General features: G+C 38.3%; 1 protein-coding gene across 1 annotated transcript in view; it reads left to right on the top strand.

The window, feature by feature from the left end:
* LOC110390268 overlaps positions 1-18106 on the top strand; it is a 61301-nt gene extending 43195 nt beyond the window's left edge. The window contains 2 exon segments of the mRNA XM_021381520.1: positions 16564-17984; positions 17987-18106. Coding sequence (XP_021237195.1) covers positions 16564-17984; positions 17987-18106 — 1541 coding nt within the window.

The following is an 18423-nucleotide window of genomic DNA, read 5'->3' as shown; positions in this document are numbered from 1 at the left end:
TCTTGAAACATTTGTAAAACTATTCTTATCATTACCAACCATTTTTTGCAGGCCAGAGGTTCTTGTCACTTTACAATGCCAGTGAAAAGTCTTCAGCCTGGTTAAGAACTCAATGGGAATATGATGCAGATTGTAGTCTAAAGTGTAGCTAATGTAATTGGAGAAGATTTGAGATTTAAAAAAAAAAAAAAAAAGAGGCTGAAAATTCACTGAAATGAACTGTATGAAATCTTTGGAATTACCTTATTTCCACCAGTTGGTGGTGGTTTTTGTGGTTTCCCTCACTGTGTTTAATTTAACCATACTCCATTAAGTCCTTTTAGAGAGGTTATTTCAGGGTACTAGTGGAAAGGCAAAGTACAGAAGAGACAATTGCAGTCAGTGTAGTACAGCAAACATCAGAGACAAAGACAAAATATTTCTGAATGAAAACTACAGAAATACGTCTGAGAGTGTTTGAAGTGTGCTATGATCTGAAGCATCACTCTGTAGTTGCTGCATTGAATTTCATCTTTGCCTTTTGGTAGAGAATAAATCTCAGATTCAAAGAAATAAAGAACTGGCATAGGAAACCTCTGCCAGAAATATTTATCCAGTAATTTCTTGTAATATGGCTCCTTTTTATTTGCATTCTCAGAAATTAATGCCATTCAGATAATATCAATACAGTGATACAGTGAAGAGGCTGTAGATTCTATTAATTGTGTGTATACTTAACACTGGACAAGGATTTGAGAAAAAAACACCACTGGGGAATGTATTACTGAAGGCTGCAAGATGTTTCTGGCATCTGCCTATGTAACTAGAGGATGCTTATCAATGCTGACTAATTTTCATTCTGCAAGAATTGACATATACTTCATTTTAAGATCTGTGTCTCCTAATTGGCCTTTTTTTATGGAGATAACAAAGGACTATGCTTTTCTTTCTGGTTAAATGATTCTGATATATGCTTAGCAAAATCTCTTAGATAATGTGCTAAATATCACTGGCTGTTTATATCCTACTGAAAGTTTTTGTGACCACAGGCATATTCCTTGATAAACTCTTAACTTAGTAATACTCATATTAAAAATGATACTGAAAGCATTTCTGGCAGGAGTGTATGAAAGCTTAATCAGCAGATATTTTAAGATACATATTTTCCCTAACATAAAGTTAAAAAAATGATATGGTTAGGGCAAAAATAATCTTCTTAGATTTTTTTCTACTGAAGTTTTGTACCAGATTTAAGATCACGTGTTTAAGGATTCAGAAGATGTGATGGTTGGATGCTTCTCTCTCTCTATTACAGGCCAGCTCAGGCCAATAATGATGCCAGGAAAAATTCATGTTAAAAAGCAGTAGAGTTAAAAACTCCTGGAATGCATCATCCTGCAACATGTATGGACTTTTTCTTACTGCAGACAAATTCTCAATAGTGCTATTTAATTGAGAGATTGAGTTGACCTACTGGCTCACACAGGCTTGTTCAGCACTCTGAATTGGGATGCTATCATCATTTCTGTGAACAGTTTATAAAAATTACTGTGAAAGAGGTGTTTCAGAGCAATGAGATGGTTGGTTGTTGATCAAAATACAAAGAGACAGCTTAAATGAAAGTTTGTACTAGGACTGGGCAGGTTGGAATTCATTTTCCCCACAGCATCCTATGGAGTGCTATGCTAGAAGGTGTTGTAATTACATCAATGTTTCGTTTATTGTGAAGCAGTGATGGCACAGCATCAGGCTCCCCACAACCTGTCCAGTGCCAGTAGAATGGAGAGGGGACATCACTAGGGCAGCTTACTTAAACCAAAGAGGTATTCCATACTGCGTCATGTTACACTGCAATAAAAGCTTGGAAAGAGAAGGAAAAGGAAGTGATCCCATTATAAAAAAAGCATGTCTTCCTGAACACCTGCCACATCCACTGATGTTCTGCTTTGCAAGATGTAGCCAAACATCAATTGCTGATGAAAAGCAGTGAATAGTTGTTTTGTCTCTCTTTGCTTCCATGCAGCCTTTGCTTTTTTTCCCCCTTTCTTTCTCCTTTAATTAAATTATCCTTAAATTATGCCTGTGAGACTTTCTTTTTTCCATCTTATTTTCTCTCCCCATTGCCCCTTGATGAGGGGCAGAGGGAGACCACTGTGGAAGCATTTAGTTTGCCAACAGTATAAGCCACTACAAAGTTAAACTTAGAAGATGTAAAATACAGAATTCTTTTCCTGTCTAACATCAGTTTACCAATAAGTAGTTGCAGCTGATCATGCGCTCTACCTGAATCTTTTACTTTCATTATCTTTTGGAAAACTCAGTAGTAATTTATATCACAGATGCTTCAAACTTGAAGGAAGTGTCTCTAATTGTAACTTATTTCAGAGGGACCTGAATTCTTCAGCATTCTTACCCAATACCTTGGCAATATAATAAAGATAGTCTGACTTTTTTTTTGCTCTTGACAAACTTCTTAAATTGTGCTTGTCTTTTGTCTTAGGCCTAGATGACCCAGGTGCTGTTCCAGGGTTTTAGACTATCATCATTAAAGCATTAGAAAAAGTCATTTGAAGTGATTTGGATCCTCATACCGAAGAAAGTAAGACAAGTTTTCTTGATCTTCTCCAATTAAGACCACCTCATAATTTGATTCCCATCCAAAGAAGCATCTAGATTTATTTCAAATTTTACTCTATTGTTCTGCATGAATTCCTGTTGAAATTGGTGGGAGACTTGGATTTTACTTGAACAGGAGCAAGATGCTCTGTTTCAGTCACTTTAACGTTTATGGTACAAGTTCAACCAGTTTTTCTCAGTTTTGCATTGTCACCTACCTGCAGAGAAGTACATTTCCATGCTAACACTGCCAACCAAGCCGTGAAAGGAAGGTGCAGAAAAGTGTGGTTTAAAGGAAAATAGAGAGTGTGGTTTCTCCAGCAGCTAGGAAGTTCCAAACTACCCTGCATAAAATTCCTGCAACTGAAAATTAGCCTATGTTTATTAGGAAGGATTTAAGCTTTTGGAATGAATGACAGCATATGAAGAGCAGCAGTACTAGATCCTTTCTAAATATCTGGTTAATTACACATTTTTATCCTGGATTTATGTATGAGAAAATTGCCCTGCAAGAAAAAATAATAGCAAAGAAATCCAGCATCTACTGACTCATAGAATGCATATGGATTGAATAGCATACTCAACCTCCTGTTCTTTTCTTGATTTTACTACCTAGTGACTCACTTATGTTTCTAAAATAACAGAGGTTGGACATTACTAGGCTTCCTACTGCAAAGAATCAGTCATAGCAGCAACATTTAGAGAGGACTTTTCCATAAATCAGGCTTCCTAGGATGTAGTCACAACGTGGAATTAATTTGAGAAACTGCTGAAAAAAAGCTCTGTGGAGAGCAGGAGTGCTCTAATTTTTTTCTGTTCATTGGAGTAAAAGTCACAAGTCACTGGCTGAGGTACCACGGGGTTTGCTCCAAAGCTCTCATTCACACTTTTTACTCTGTCAGGAATCAATCTCTTTGTATTATGCAGAGAAGATTACGTAGCTGTATTGATGTCAGTTCTCAGGACTCTAAAATAAAAAAGTGTAACATAAGGGCAGCACAGAGTTGTGGTTTTACCTAGCAAGTAGTTAATCACCACACAGTCATTCACTCATCCTCTCCCAGTGGGATGGGGGACAGAATAAAAAAAAGCCCCACAAAATTTAACTTGGAGGTTGAGATAAAATCTATTTACTAAGACAGAAAAGGAAGAGAAAAAAAAGATAATTGTAATGATTATATATATATATCATTTCTCTATATACTATCATCCTGTTATAAATACAACACAGCTGATGCACAAGCAATTACTAACCTGAGTTGAGCGATGCCCAACCAGTCTCCAAGCAGTGCGTTCCTGCCCGGCCAATTCCCCACTGTTTTTCAAGGTTTTCTTTACATGATGTCATATGGTATGGAGTATCCCTTTGGGCAGTTTTGTTCAGCTGTCTTGGTTCTGTTCCCCTCCAATTCCTTGTGCTCTCTCAGCCTCCCTCACTAGTGGAACAGTACAAGAAGTTGAGAAACTGAATCATCCTCGGTTTTGTTCAGCACTGCTCAGCAATAACTAAAACACTGGAGTGTTGTCAACACTGTTTTTCTCCTAAAGCCAAAACCATCATACCAGGTACTATGAAGGAAAAATTAACTGTCCCAGTTGAAACTAGGACACATACCCATAGCCAGGACACATATTCTCAAGAGAATACGACTGAAAATATTGTACTCTATCAGTGCCACCCTTTTCATGTGCAGCACATTTGTAGATGTGGCAGCATTACATTTTTAATTAGTCCGATCTTGATATGTAATATTTTTTAATCTGGTAACCATATGATGCATGATTAACTCCTTACCTTTGACGTTTCATAAACGTCTCTATGGTATGAATTTAATTTTAATTTTCCCATTATAGAACAGCTGGAGTTATCATATGAAGTAAGTATTTTACAAGAAATATTATGAAATGATGAGAGGGCACTTCTGTCACTGTCCAACAAAATGAGTACAGACGTAAACGATTTTGTCATTCCATAAAATCATACTTAGAGTCATATAAAAGTCCCCAAAATATATATTCAGTCCAGCACAAATCACTGTTGCTGACTATAAATCAGTGAATATATGATGAAAAGGGGACCTTGATGTCCACAGTTCTTGGGCAAAGAGTTTTCTTGCAGAGTTCAGAAGTTATTTGCAGAAAGTAGAAGGGAAAGAGGAGGACTAACTCAACCTTTCAAATATGTAGCTTGTCACAATAGACCTCTGAATCTAAGTCATAAATACCACACCTACAGCAGTATGTCATAATATGCTTGACTTCATAGAAATATATTCATCTAAGAAATCAAAACAACATGCTCTTATCCTACAGAATTCAAAGGGAAATGTCATCAATAGAAAAGGTGAAAAGAACATCAAAATCTTAAAGAAAAATGACACGTCTATTTTCTAAATGGGGAAACCATTGAATCTATTATATATATACTACTGAATTACAAAACATAAAAATAAGAACTCATAATGTTAAGGTTGGAATTCACTCCAATATTACAGTGAATAAAAGTTAGATCTAAAAATATACTTCAAAATCATCTGTACTGAATTTCAGGCACTGGAACATTACAGACCATTAAGATTATATGGTTATAATGCATAAAAAGGCATGTACTAGTTGTTTTTCTAATTTGGTTTAAGTCAAATTCCAGGTAACCGTGAAAGGTGAATTAAAGGATTACAATTAAAAAATGTTAGATTATTTTGCCGAAATAGCATTATTTTACATATCAACATGACTTTCTCTTATTGAGAGGTGCTATCAAATCAGAAATGCTAATGGATATTAACAGAAAATACATTTCCGATTCATGTTTGAATACTCCAGAAATCTTGATTGTATGATTGTATGATTCAGAGCTTGAAGTATAAATTTAAACAGTTAATAGACCCCAAATCTCCTTGCTGATATATACTAATGTGTACCTATTTAAAGGGCATTGTATCTGATTTTTTGAGTATTAAGATATGGTTGATAACAGCTCATTTGCAAGATAAAAGCTAAGACTCACTCATGAACAAAATCTAATGAACAGATATGGATGGGAGATTGTTACCGAACTCCAGCGACCCTTTTAGTATTGTTCTTGCACGAAAGGAACCAAAACCCGGTCCTGGCCAAATACCACACACAGCATCAATATGATGAGCAGCAAAATGGCGTTTATTGGTAAAAGCTAAAGAAATATATAGTATATCCTATCTTTTTACTAGACTGTTCCAGAAGCTCACGTGGTGCTCCTGGCCAATCATATTGAATCTCCCGCTTCTGACCTGTCACTTCCGAAAGGCCATACACAGAGTTGTTGTGCCTCTTGTTATGAAAACTAAGAAGCTCAACCCCCTGTGTCCACGACACAGGTTCAAGTATTTAGGTGAACCAATAGCAAGCATATAGGGGAGGGCCTTTCCGCGTTACAGACCGAGATCCGTGACACGCCTACTACAACAGGAGATAATTTAAGTAAATAAGAATACGGTCCCACATATGCCCACAAAATACACCCTCATGAGTGCTACTTTATCAGGTAAATAGAGATTGTGAGTTATGCAGCTAGTGATTTAAAAATATTTTGAATACAACCCTGCTGAAAAATTTCCCTGGATTTTGAGTATGTCATGTTTTATAACAGCATGCAAAGCACAACATTATACTGCTTATAAGTTTAACTCCAGATGATTGGAAAACATCAGTTATCTAACTTTAAAATTCAGATCAAACTGTACTGAAAGACCATGTATATATGTAGATGTCCTGGTCTTGTTGTTTCAGCATGAAAAGGCAACAAAAGCTGCATTCAAATCCCATCTTTAAATTAAATGTTTTGCAGTGTTTTTGTTGATTTGTTGTTGTTGTTCTTGGTGGTCGTGGTTGTTAGCATATTTTTTTAATGAATCTTATTACCTTCTTGCACATCTCAGATTGTTCAAACACTTTATTATCTTCTCCTTTTGTCATTGTTTTATGATTTTTGGTTATCGGTATTCCACATCATAACATCATGTAGAGCACTGGGAGTTAAAGAGTTTTTCTTTTTTTTTTTTTCACTTTTTAACCTCTTTTTAATTACTCAAAATGAAATTCTTCCTTTTCTTGAATTCATTTAATACACAGGTATGAAACACTAGATAAGCTTGGAAGAGAATAGAATACTTGCAAACTAAATACTAAGGAGTCAGTGGGCCAAGAGAACATAAACAAGAAATACATCATTAGAAAAATCTAATAGTATCAATCTCCTGGTTCATAAAGCTTAAGCTTGAAGAAAAGCACATTTCCAAAAGGTTTTATGGGTAAGATTTCAATGGTTTGGTCAGAGAAATAATAGTTCTACATCAAGCACAGAATTATCATCCTAGAGAAAAAAGATAGATATTTAGTACAAAGCTACATTTGTTTAACTTCTGTGACACGGGAAGGCACTTCTTCCTACAGCCCCCCAAAAAAAGACAATTAACAAATAATTCTCTAGTTCTCTAGCTGGAAAATAGCATTTTATCTTTTAAACATCACTAAGTTCAAGTTTATTCAAAGAGTTCAGAGAGATTCTCTGTATTTGTCAAATATTGAAAGTATTACAAGTATTGTTATTTTCAGGGGCAAGCTTTTCACTGAGAGTGTGGCGAGGCCCTGGCACAGGCTGCCCAGAGAAGCTCTGGGTGCCCCTTCCTTGGCAGCTCTCATGGCCAGGTTGGATGTGGCCCTGGTCAGCCTGAGCCGCTGGGTGGCAGACCTGCCCACGGCAGCAGGTTGGAACTGGGTGGGCTTTAAGGGTCCTTTCAAACCAAGCCATTCTGTGATTCTATGATTCTATGATTCTGTTTTTATTTTCCTGAATACATGTGAAGGAAACAGACCATACGCTCACTAGAGAGAGAAGGAATAAATCTCTAAGAGAGAGAAAACATACTTTTTATTACATTTAACACAGAAACATCTTGGCTGTAGACAACAATATCTTTCTACCTCAAAAAATATGATTGTCATTATCATAGAATCCTAGAATCATAGAATGGCTTGAGTTGGAAGGGACTCCAAGGGTCATCAAGTTCCAAACCCCCTGCCACTGGCAGGGCCACCAACCTCCAGATCTGGTACTAGATCAGGTTGCCCAGGGCCCCATCAAACCTGGTCTTGAACACCTCCAGGGACGGAGCATCAGCAGCCCTTCTGGGCAGCCTGTTGCAGCGCCTCACCACTCTGTGAAGAACTTCCCTCTGACGATGATAGATTATCATTATAGCTGGTAAAAGTTGATAAAATATTCTGGAACATACAAAAAAATTAAAACACAATCAAATCTCTATAGCTCTCTTTAAGATGTGTTTTTACTATGAATTAAAAGAGAGAAAGAAAATAACAATCTTCAGGATTAAATGCATTCAGTAAAAATCTCTGTAGTGGCACTGGCTCATAATAACTGAGCATTCATGTTCATTTTTCAAGCCAAAAGAGTGGGAGTTATGTGTTTACATTAACTGAATAAATGACACTTGGGCCACAAAAGAAGAATTTTGGGTGAATGATGAATGTTTTTAAAGGTGAGAAGAAAGAAACAAGAAAGACTATTTTCTGATGCCATGACAGTTCAGTGGTATCTAGTAAAATTCTGAGCATTCAGAAGATCCCGTTCTTTCAGTTTGTATTATATACAAAGATTTCCCTGGAGAAGAGAAGGCTGTGAGGTGACCTGATGGTGGCCTTTCAGTATCTACAGGGGAGCTACAGAAAAGAAGGGGACAGACTCTTTAGCAGGGTCTGTGACGACAGAACAAGAGGAAATGGCTTCAAGCTTAAAGAGGGTAGATTTAAGTTAGGTATAAGGAAAAAAATTTTACAGTTGGGGTGGTGAGGCCCAGTGCTGTGGTTGGTGCCCCATCCCTGGAGACTTTCAAGGCGAGGCTGGATCAGGCCCTGGGCAACCTGATCTAGCTGTGGTGTCCGTGTTCATTGCAAGGCACTTGGACTAGATGGCCTTCAGAGATCCCTTCCAACTCTAAGGATTCTATGATTCTGTTCTATGTGTCTCCCTCTACTTTAAGCCTGGTTCTCCACAACATAGTATCTAGCTGAAGGAATTTTCATCCATATGCAGGAAACTGGCAGCTATAATCTCAGAGATAAAATTAATTTTGAAAGATTCATTGTATTGTAGTATCACAGTGACTTACTCTTAACTTGTTTTAATGTATTTCAGGGAGCATCACAAAGTAATAGAAAGTGTGCAGTGTAGACATACTTGCTGAGCAAAATTCTACCTCTTGTTAATTATAATTCAAAATATAAAAGCTATGAGCCTCAAAGAAATTAAAAATGAGTTTAAAGGGGACTATTACCTTTTATTCTATTTTGACAGTATAGCTTCCTTCGGCTATGCTGTTAGAAAGTAAAAATGTCATTGACCTATCATCTTGTGTTCATTGTTAAGGATCTCAAAAGCCAATCTTTTGCCCACCCTTCATGTATTCCCCTACAAACTGTGTGTGCAGGATAGCCAAAATGATCCCAGAGGTTTACTCTAGGTTTCAGTTATGGTCCTGAATATCCATTATATTGATGGGGTCAAAATAAAATACAAGACAAGAGCATACGCAGATATGAGGTGAAGCTCTTTTCTGAGCATGTATCACCAAGACACAAAAACAAAGAGCACTGAAATATGAGAAGACGAATGTGGAAGAAAGTGAATGGTGGGTATGCTTGAAGTTATTTTAGAATAATCATTCCTTCAAGATGCACAAGGCAACGTATATGAATTTTGAGCTGGGCCCATCCCAGTTTTGGTATGGTAGGCTGTTAGCTCCTTGTGGTAATACATCCCCAGTCAGATAAGAGGGAAACTCCTACTTAACAGGTTATCTGGTTGTTGAAGAGCCACCACATATGTAATGCATTTATGCCTAATAAACTTCACATATTTTCTGGTATTTTCAGGCAGCAGGGGAAAATGGAGGCAATATCATAGAATCATAGAATCACAGAATAGTTCAGGTTGGTAGCAGCCTTCAGGATCACCTAGTTCCTTGCTCTCAGCCTTGCTGAACTTCCTGAGGTTGGCATGGACCTACCTCTCAAGTCTGTCCAGGTCCCTGTGTATAGCATCCCTTCCCGCTAGCGTGTCAACTGCACCACTCAGCTTGGTGTCACCTGCAAACTTGCTGAGGATGCACTTGATCTCACTGTCCATGTCACCTACAAAGATATTAAATAACACCAGTCCCAAAACTGATCCCTGAGGAATGCCACTTGTCACCTGTCTCCACTTGGACATTGAGCCATGGACTGCAACTCCCTGAGGGCGACCATCCAGTCAATTCCTTATCTAGTGAGTGGCCCATCCATCAAATCCATTTTTCTCCAATTTAGTGACCAGGATGTTATACAGGACAGTGTCAAAAGCTTTGCACAAGTCCAAGTAGATGATGTCTGTTGTTCTTCCTTTATCCACTGATGCTGTAACTCCATTTTTATGATGGCCACCAAGCTTGTCAGATGTGACTTGCCCTTGGTGAAGCCATGTTGGTTACCAATCACCTCATCTTTACTTTCCATGTGTGTCAGTAGGGACTTCAGGAGGATCTGCTCCATGATCTTGCCAGGTAGAGAAGTGAGACTGACTGGCCTGTAGTTCCCTAGATCTTTTTTTCCCTTCTTGAAAATGGGAGTTATGTTTCCCCTTTTCCAATCAGTGGGAACTTCACCAGACTGCCATGACCTTTCATATATGATGGATAGTGGCTTGGCAACTTCATCTGCCAGTTCCCTCAGAACCCATGGTTGGGTTTTGTCAGGTCCCATAGATTTGCGCACCTTCAGGTTCTTTAGATGGTCTCAAACCTGATCTTCACTTAGAGCAGGCAAATCTTCCTTCTCCCAGTTCCTACCTTTGCTTTCTGCAGCTTGGGTTGTGTGGCTACAGCCCTTGCTGATGAAGGATGAGGCAAAGAAGTCACTGAGCACCTCAGCTTTCTCCATACCCCTCATGACCAGGTCTCCAATTTCCTTCCAGAGGGGGCTGATATCTTCCCCTGCCTTCCTTTTATCACTGATATTTTTACAGAATTTCTGATATACCTGTAGAATATAATGAGTCTGTGGCAGGGGACAGGAGTTTGGCATCTGACACTTGTGAAGATGAGGCATATTTACCTGTGACCTCCTGGCCTGAACACTGTCATAAATATTGCTATCAGACTTACTTGCAACCAAGTAACTTCAACTGACTGAATAGTTTGAATGCAGTTTTGTCACCCTCATTCTTGTTTCTCCATGCATTTGGGTTTGTAGCTTAGGATGTATTTTATAATTAATGCACCGTGTACACAGTCAAAAGGTTAAATACATCCTGCCAGACACGTTTTTACTTAGTTTCCTTCAGTACACTTGAAAGGAATATCTCACTTAAAAAGGACAGAAAAACAGAGAAAAAAAATATATTTTAAAAGGTTCTTTGTCTTGTCATGGATTCAAATGGTGTTGCATTTTCTTAATGAAATCATATAAGAGTGGTCTGAGAAGACATCAAGCAATCATAATAGGACAGCATTCAATCTGATTTTTTTTTTCAATTTTCTCAGGTTTTACACTGAATACAGTTCAATACAAAATATTTCCAGTTAACAGTGAAAAAATCAACCCCTCTGCAGTTTATGCTTTTGTGCGTAACCAGCACTCGGAAGCAATCCAAGATTTTCTACATGTTGTCATTAAACAGTATGCAATGCAGTAGTTTTTCAGTGCAATTTGCTGGTCTGAATGAACTGTAAGAAATGCCTAGGAATGTATAAACCTACGTGGAAGCTCATAATTGCCAGCTTAATCATGTGGCAATGTAAACTGAGGGAATTTATTTGGGAATCATAGAATTTATATTGAAATATGTTCTGAATGCTAAAGCTGGCCAAAGGAAAATGAGAAGTCCTGTAAATCCACAAGAATCTTCTAAGATGATAAAGGGCCTGGGGCATCTCCTGCATGAGGGAAGGCTGAGTAACCTGGGTCTGTTCAGTCTGGGGAAAAGAAAGCTGAGGGGATATCTGATTAATGTTCATAAATATCTAAATGGGGGTGGGAGGCAAATGGATGAGACCAGATTGTTCTCAGTGGTGCGTAGCAATAGGACAAGGAGTAATGGACTAAAACTTGAACATAGGAAGTTCCGTGCAAACATATGAAACTTCTTTATGATAAGGGTGATGGAGCGCTGGAACAGGTTGCCCAGAGAGGTTGTGGAGTCTTGATCTATAGTGATATTCAGGACCCATCTGGATGCCACGATTTATCGTAGGGTACCTGTGTTAGCAGGGAGGTTGGACTTGACAATCCCTTAGGTCTCTTCCAACTCCTGTAATTCTGTGATTCCGTGAAGTGAATCAACAGTGCTGCTCAGGTTCTCTCCCAAACTGAGCCTTAAGATGTACCAGTCACAACAAAAGTGTCAGACACACCTTGATAAGGCTCTTTGAAGAATAACAATTCCACAAGGGTTAAAAGCAACAGAGCATGCTAGGTCTCACCAGTAGAGAGGCATTCCTTTGATAACATAAAGTTGGTTAGTTTGCTACATCCAGAATCAGAACAGATTGTAAATTCCAATGCTTGGAATTTCAAGATGTGTTCTCTGTGACATGGATTTTTAATTTATCTTATAACAAAGACTGATAGTGTCAGATAGATGCCATCACATCCAGTCCAGCTTAAATAATATAGTCCAATTCAATTGACTTTAGTAGTTCTATTAGTATTTAGTATTTCTTTTGACTTCAGCAACCTGAGACCTGGACTTCTTTGTGCAAGCGAAACTTACATTGTCAAGCTCCTTTAAGTTTATCTCTTGATGCACTGGCTAATGTTGTACTTCACTGAGATACGATTTGGTATTTCATTTAGCCAATACTTCCTATGCTTTCCATCCTAACTGCTGTGGTAGTATTAGGTAGGAATTCATTTTCTTCATATAATTGTATCCAAAAATAAGCTAAGTTATTTTAACTATTTTGTCTTTTCATTTAAAGCAAGCTTTTCTTTTAGTTTATATTTCCCACCCCATTGTTACATACTGTGCAGAAACAATCAAAATCACTTGATAACTGTTACTTTAGCCAATGCATTACTATGAAAAAATAAAAATTGTAAAGAGTGTAGAATACATTATAAAGCAATTGAATTAATTGCATCCCTGGGAGTACTTTGCTGTGCCTGAAGCTGTGGGTTTTTTTTTTTTTTCATGTAAAAAGCACAAGTCTGTGAGATATTCTTTAACTGTTCCTGAATTCAGACTGTTGTTCTGATTCTAATTTTCAATATCTAGATTATTTTTTATTCTAGAAGATGATATGCTCCATAGTGGCAAGACAAGATTCCACATTGAAATATCAGTGCTACATTTAATTGTTTTGAACTCTTTTTGTTTCCTCCCAGGCAAGATATTTCACTGTATAACAATGTCGGAGTTCTGGATCAATGCTTTTCAAAATATGATAGAGGAATTTAAAGGGGTCCGATTTATATTGGAACAACATCAGAAAATAAATACTGGAAAACTGTTGGTCACAAATATGGCCTTAAAAAAACCATAGGAACTAGGGAACAGGAAATCCACTTTCCTACTCTAGTAATGCAGCCAAATATACAATAAAGAGTAAGATCACTGAATATAAAGAAAGACAAGGGGAAAGAAAAAACAGAAACCGGTGTGATTTCTGGGACAGGAAATCATGCTTCACAAAAATCACTGACATTGTTCAAGTGGTTCAGTGAGCAATAGTTTATTAAGATTTTCAGAAGGTGCTTATAAGGATCTGCACTAAACCTCATGAAAGAGATTAAATTACTGTAAAGTTATAGGTAATATCCTTTAATGATTTGACAGCTAATCAAAGATAAGGAGACAAAGTGCACAGCCTAGCAGTCTCTTTTCAGGACAGAGAAGAGCTAGCAGTACATGCAAAAGCCAACAGGTTGGTGTTAAGACTACTTTTATTCAATATCCTAGTGAACAATCTTGAGAAAAAACTAACAGTGAAATCTGCAACTTCGTAAAGGAAGCTGTTGCAAGCAGTCATTGACAGAAGTGAGGAATTCCAGAAGGATCTCACAAAACTGTTGTCATGGTTTTATGATTTTCGGTTATTGGTACTCCACATCATAACATCATGTAGTGAATGTACCTGGTTCTCAGAAGAGGACTACTACAGTCCCCACGGCACTTTGCTCCTCTGTTACCATTTTCCAGCCGGAGGAAAAAGATAAAAGCTCACAGTATAAAAACTTGCAGATCACGAGACCTCGTCCCTTTTTCCGCCGTCTCTCGTCTTGGCAGCACCTCGCTCTCCAGCCGTCTTATTGTCGGTAGTAGAGTAAGGTCTACCTTGATTTTGGGACATTCTCTCTCTCTGTATTGGATTTATCAGCTTAAATTGTAATTATATTGTATTATAGTGTGTTGTTTTGCATTCCGATATCTTATTTAGTAAATTAGTTTGTTTCTCCTCATATTGTTGCCGCTGTTCTTTGTTCTCAGGGCCATCTCCTTACCCTTTCTCCCTTTTCCCTTTTTCCGGGGCGTGGACCCGTGGATCCCCCGTCCCCTTTGTCACGGAACCGGGCCGAATGCCCGTAAACCATTGACAGGCGTAGATGAGCCGAGTACTGGTAATTCATCTAGGGAAAAATAATCTAAGCCATGACTGTGTGATGCTGAACTTGCAATTAACAGTCACGTCGTGGAAACTATTAAACTGAAGGGAGCTGGTCGGGGTGAGCAGCTGAAACTTTTGGCCTGACAGTGGGCTGCCAGTGGTAAGCAATTGTATTTGCATCACTTGTTCTGTATATACATGTATATATACACACGCATACATAGATATATATTTATGATATACAATATATAATGTATAATATATAAGATAACATATATTCATTAAATATTATATATTATACATATTACACATTATGAATATTTTATAACATGTGTTATCATATTATATATATTTATTATATAACATAATTATATATTTATTATTTGATACACACAATAATATAATATTTGTACATGTAATATGCATGCATATTCTCTTTTCCTTTGATGTTTTTATCTAAGCCTACACGTTCTACAGCTTTTCTTTTTTTTTCCCAGTTCTCTTCCCAACCACACCGTATGGAGGGGGAAGTGAACAAATGGTTGTGCAATGTTTAGCCATCTGGTGGATTAAACCATGATGGTATTATAAGTGATAGTCCACTGAAATCATGAACTTGACATGCAGAGTAACCCAAAACAAAACAAAACAAAAGCAATGCAAATAAATCCACTGAAAATAAGACAGATTATGTCATTTTTCTGCTGTATAAAATGTTCATGTTGCATTTATAAAGTGAGTGCATTTGAAGTTTAGGATCAAACATTACTTCAGTCAGTGTCAGCACAGGGGGAGTCTGTACTTTTTTAGTATTATCGCAGTATACTAATTCTTAGAATCCTTGGGATTTTAATAAAAAATAAATCAGTAATTCCTTGCCGCATGCTGAAGACTACTATTTCTTTAGGAGATCTTCTTAATATATCAGATTATTCAAACAAAAAAGGAAAATGAGTAGAAAAATCTCAGAGCATGTTAGGCAAATATAATGACAGAGCCACAGCAACTCATAAACTTAAAAAATTGTATCAGTGTACATGAAAACAACAGTCTCCTTTTTCACATAAAGAGTTAGAAGAATCACTAGTAGTTTTTGCTTTTATGGCTAGGTTAGACAATATTTTTTTTAGTTAACATTCAATTTTTCTTTGACCGTAGCCTATTCATTATTTAAGCAGGTCATCAACAATGCAGTTTTAAAACTGTAAATTAGGTCTTTGCAAGTGATGTAAATTTCATATTGTGGACAGACCTACAGCACTGAAACTTCTAATGAAATTTTGCAGTCAGTTCATTTTCCTCCATTAAGTAAAATTAATCTGTCAAAAACACAGTTTAAGCCATGGGCGTCCAACCTTTTGGCTTGAATGGGCTACGAGTGAAGAGGAATTGTCTTGGACCATATATATATATGTCACTCTGAAAGTAATGCCTCGTATTTATTGTCATAGAGATGTTTAGATGTTGTAGTAATGGGCATCGTTTAGTGGGCAAGTATTGGTGGTAGGTGAATGGTTGGAATAGATGATCTTGGAGGTCTTTTTCCTACGTTAGTGATTCTATGATTCTATAAACTACAACAGATACAATGAGCATGGTAACTCTGCTTGATAAAGCAAATTCTCTGCTACAAAACACTCTTTTTCAAAATAGTCACCACTATTAACTATGCATTATCACTATGTTTGCATGTTGTTTGCATGCAATGTTCATCAAAACCAGACACAGTGGGGGTGACCCACTGTCACTATAACCGTTGCTGAAATGCACCACCCACCGCCTCACTGTGCTCACATCCACTGTTTTCTCTCCATAAACATTCAGCAAGTGTTGATGAATGTCAGTGAGTGCAATGTTTTCTTCTGCATGGAGGAATTCAATGACGCACCTTTGCTTCATACTCACTTTCATGTCAGATGCTATTCTACCAGAGTGCCCCTCTGCTGCCATCTATCACATGGCAACGAAATGTACTGGATTATTGGTGAGAAGGTTCAACCTCTACTGCCGTACCACCAACATCCACCTCTGATGCTGTGGGCCAATATAATAAAGTAGGAGTCATTACTTTTGGAGTAGCCCGCGTAAAATATACAATTTAGTTAATATATATAAGTAAAAAAAACTTATTGTAATCTTTAATATTTTTATTAAGACATTAAAAAATGAAGAGAGCAACACAGCTACAAAACTAGTGGGATATATGACCTTGTTTGTAGTAGGCAGCAACCAAGCGTGTGGGATGTAACGCGATAGGACCTCCCCTGCCCGATTCCTCTGAGAAGTACTTCTTCCGTAAAAACTTTACTGTTGTGTCTTTTGTCATTTATAGTACTCAATTATGGAGAGAGTGCTCACCTCTTACAGCAACCGGAAAATATCTGGGTTACATGGGCTAATCGCACGGGACAAACAGACTTTTGCCTCAGTATGCAGTCTGCCACATCACCATTCAAAACATGTTTAGTGGGGATCCCAGTGTGGGATCCTGCGCTGTTTAAGGGATTTATCAAAGACAATAACAAGGAATGTGACAAATGGTGTCAGAAATGGAATCTAACGATACCAGATATGGGGAATGACACGATGCTGCATATGGGTAAACGTATGGCCTGCGTCATTTGTTCACTTAATGTTACCCTACCGTGGAATCCCCCAGAATTACAACTATTGGGTTCTCAGTTAGTGCCCAACAAGACTTGGGACAACTTGACAAATGCCTGGTGTAGCCCCGGGTGCGTAGGTTTTGCAAAATTTAAAAATAATGGGTCATTGTCACAGAATTTATACATACTGTCGCTGGCAGGCCCATATTGGGATGCAAAGCAGAATAGGTCCAAACCTTTCACCCTTGTGAATCCCCATAATATAGAAGTGTTCTCATGGAATGGGGTTTATTGCGGGTTTACAGCAAATGAATCAAGGCCGACGAAAGATAAATCTTATTGTCAAGGGATCTGGATAAGTGGGACACAAAAGTTTGACATTACACGACCTGACCACAGCATCCAACACAATGAATGTAAACCACAAGATAGTGAGAGCGGATGTTGCATTATGCAATATCCGCGAGGCCAGGGATCTGAAAGGAACATCTGGAATAATGACACCGCAAAAGCGTTACCCCCGGGTATATTCTTGATTTGCGGTGATCGTGCATGGCAAGGCATTCCTAGAAACCCGGTGGGAGGGCCTTGCTACTTGGGCAAGCTGACAATGTTGGCTTTAAGCCACACAGCTTGGACGTAACTGTTGAGGAACTATACCCACAACAGAAACCGATGTGGAGTGCACACGCTCCAGGAAGATTGCAATGGTGATGTTAAGTTATGGAGTGTCACGGCACGTATTTTTGCCTCGGTCCTAGTGCCTGGTGTCGCTGCAACACATGCTATGCGAGAATTAGAACGATTGGCGTGTTGGTCGATCAAGCAGGCAAACGCCACTACAGAGGTATTGAGCGAGCTGCTCATGGATGTGGACAACATCAGGCATGCGGTTTTGCAAAATAGAGCCGCCATAGACTTCCTCTTGTTGGCCCAAGGCCACGGATGTCAGGATGTGGAAGGCATGTGTTGCTTTAATTTATCTGACCACAGTGAGTCTATACACCAGAAACTGGAGTGGATGAGAGAACATACGCAGAAGATAACGATCAATAATGACCCATTTGGTGACTGGCTGAGGAATCTGTTTGGCGGACTAGGACCGTGGGTTATCCAAATGCTTAAGGTGATTGGTGTAGTGCTTATAGTATTTGCATTATGTTTTGCTTGCCATGCTTAATGGGATGTCTGCAGCAGTGCTTACAGAGAATGATGGAACGAGCTTTTGATCAACGCATGGAATATCATAGGCTGCGTGAATGCCTGTAGTAAGTTTTAGAACAGCTAGAAATATGCATTTATATTATGTGTGAGTCCTAGAGTTTTGATAATAGATAATCTAGTTAAGAAATAGGTCATATATAGGGAATTTTATAGGGAATTTGCGATTGTGCTGTAATGGGGCAAGGCTTTTCCAGGCATGGGGAGGGGGAGATGTAGTAGGCGGCAACCAAGCGTGCGGGATGTAATGCGATAGGACCTCCCCTGCCTAGTATGTGTGGGCGTAGACGAAGCTAACGAGGCTATATAAGACACTGTAAAGTTACAATAAACGCCATTTTGCTGCTCATCATATTGGTGTACAC

Source organism: Numida meleagris, chromosome Z, assembly GCF_002078875.1.
Source record: "Numida meleagris isolate 19003 breed g44 Domestic line chromosome Z, NumMel1.0, whole genome shotgun sequence".
Classification (NCBI taxonomy): Eukaryota; Metazoa; Chordata; class Aves; order Galliformes; family Numididae; genus Numida; species Numida meleagris.
This window is presented reverse-complemented; position numbering and strand designations above follow the sequence as displayed.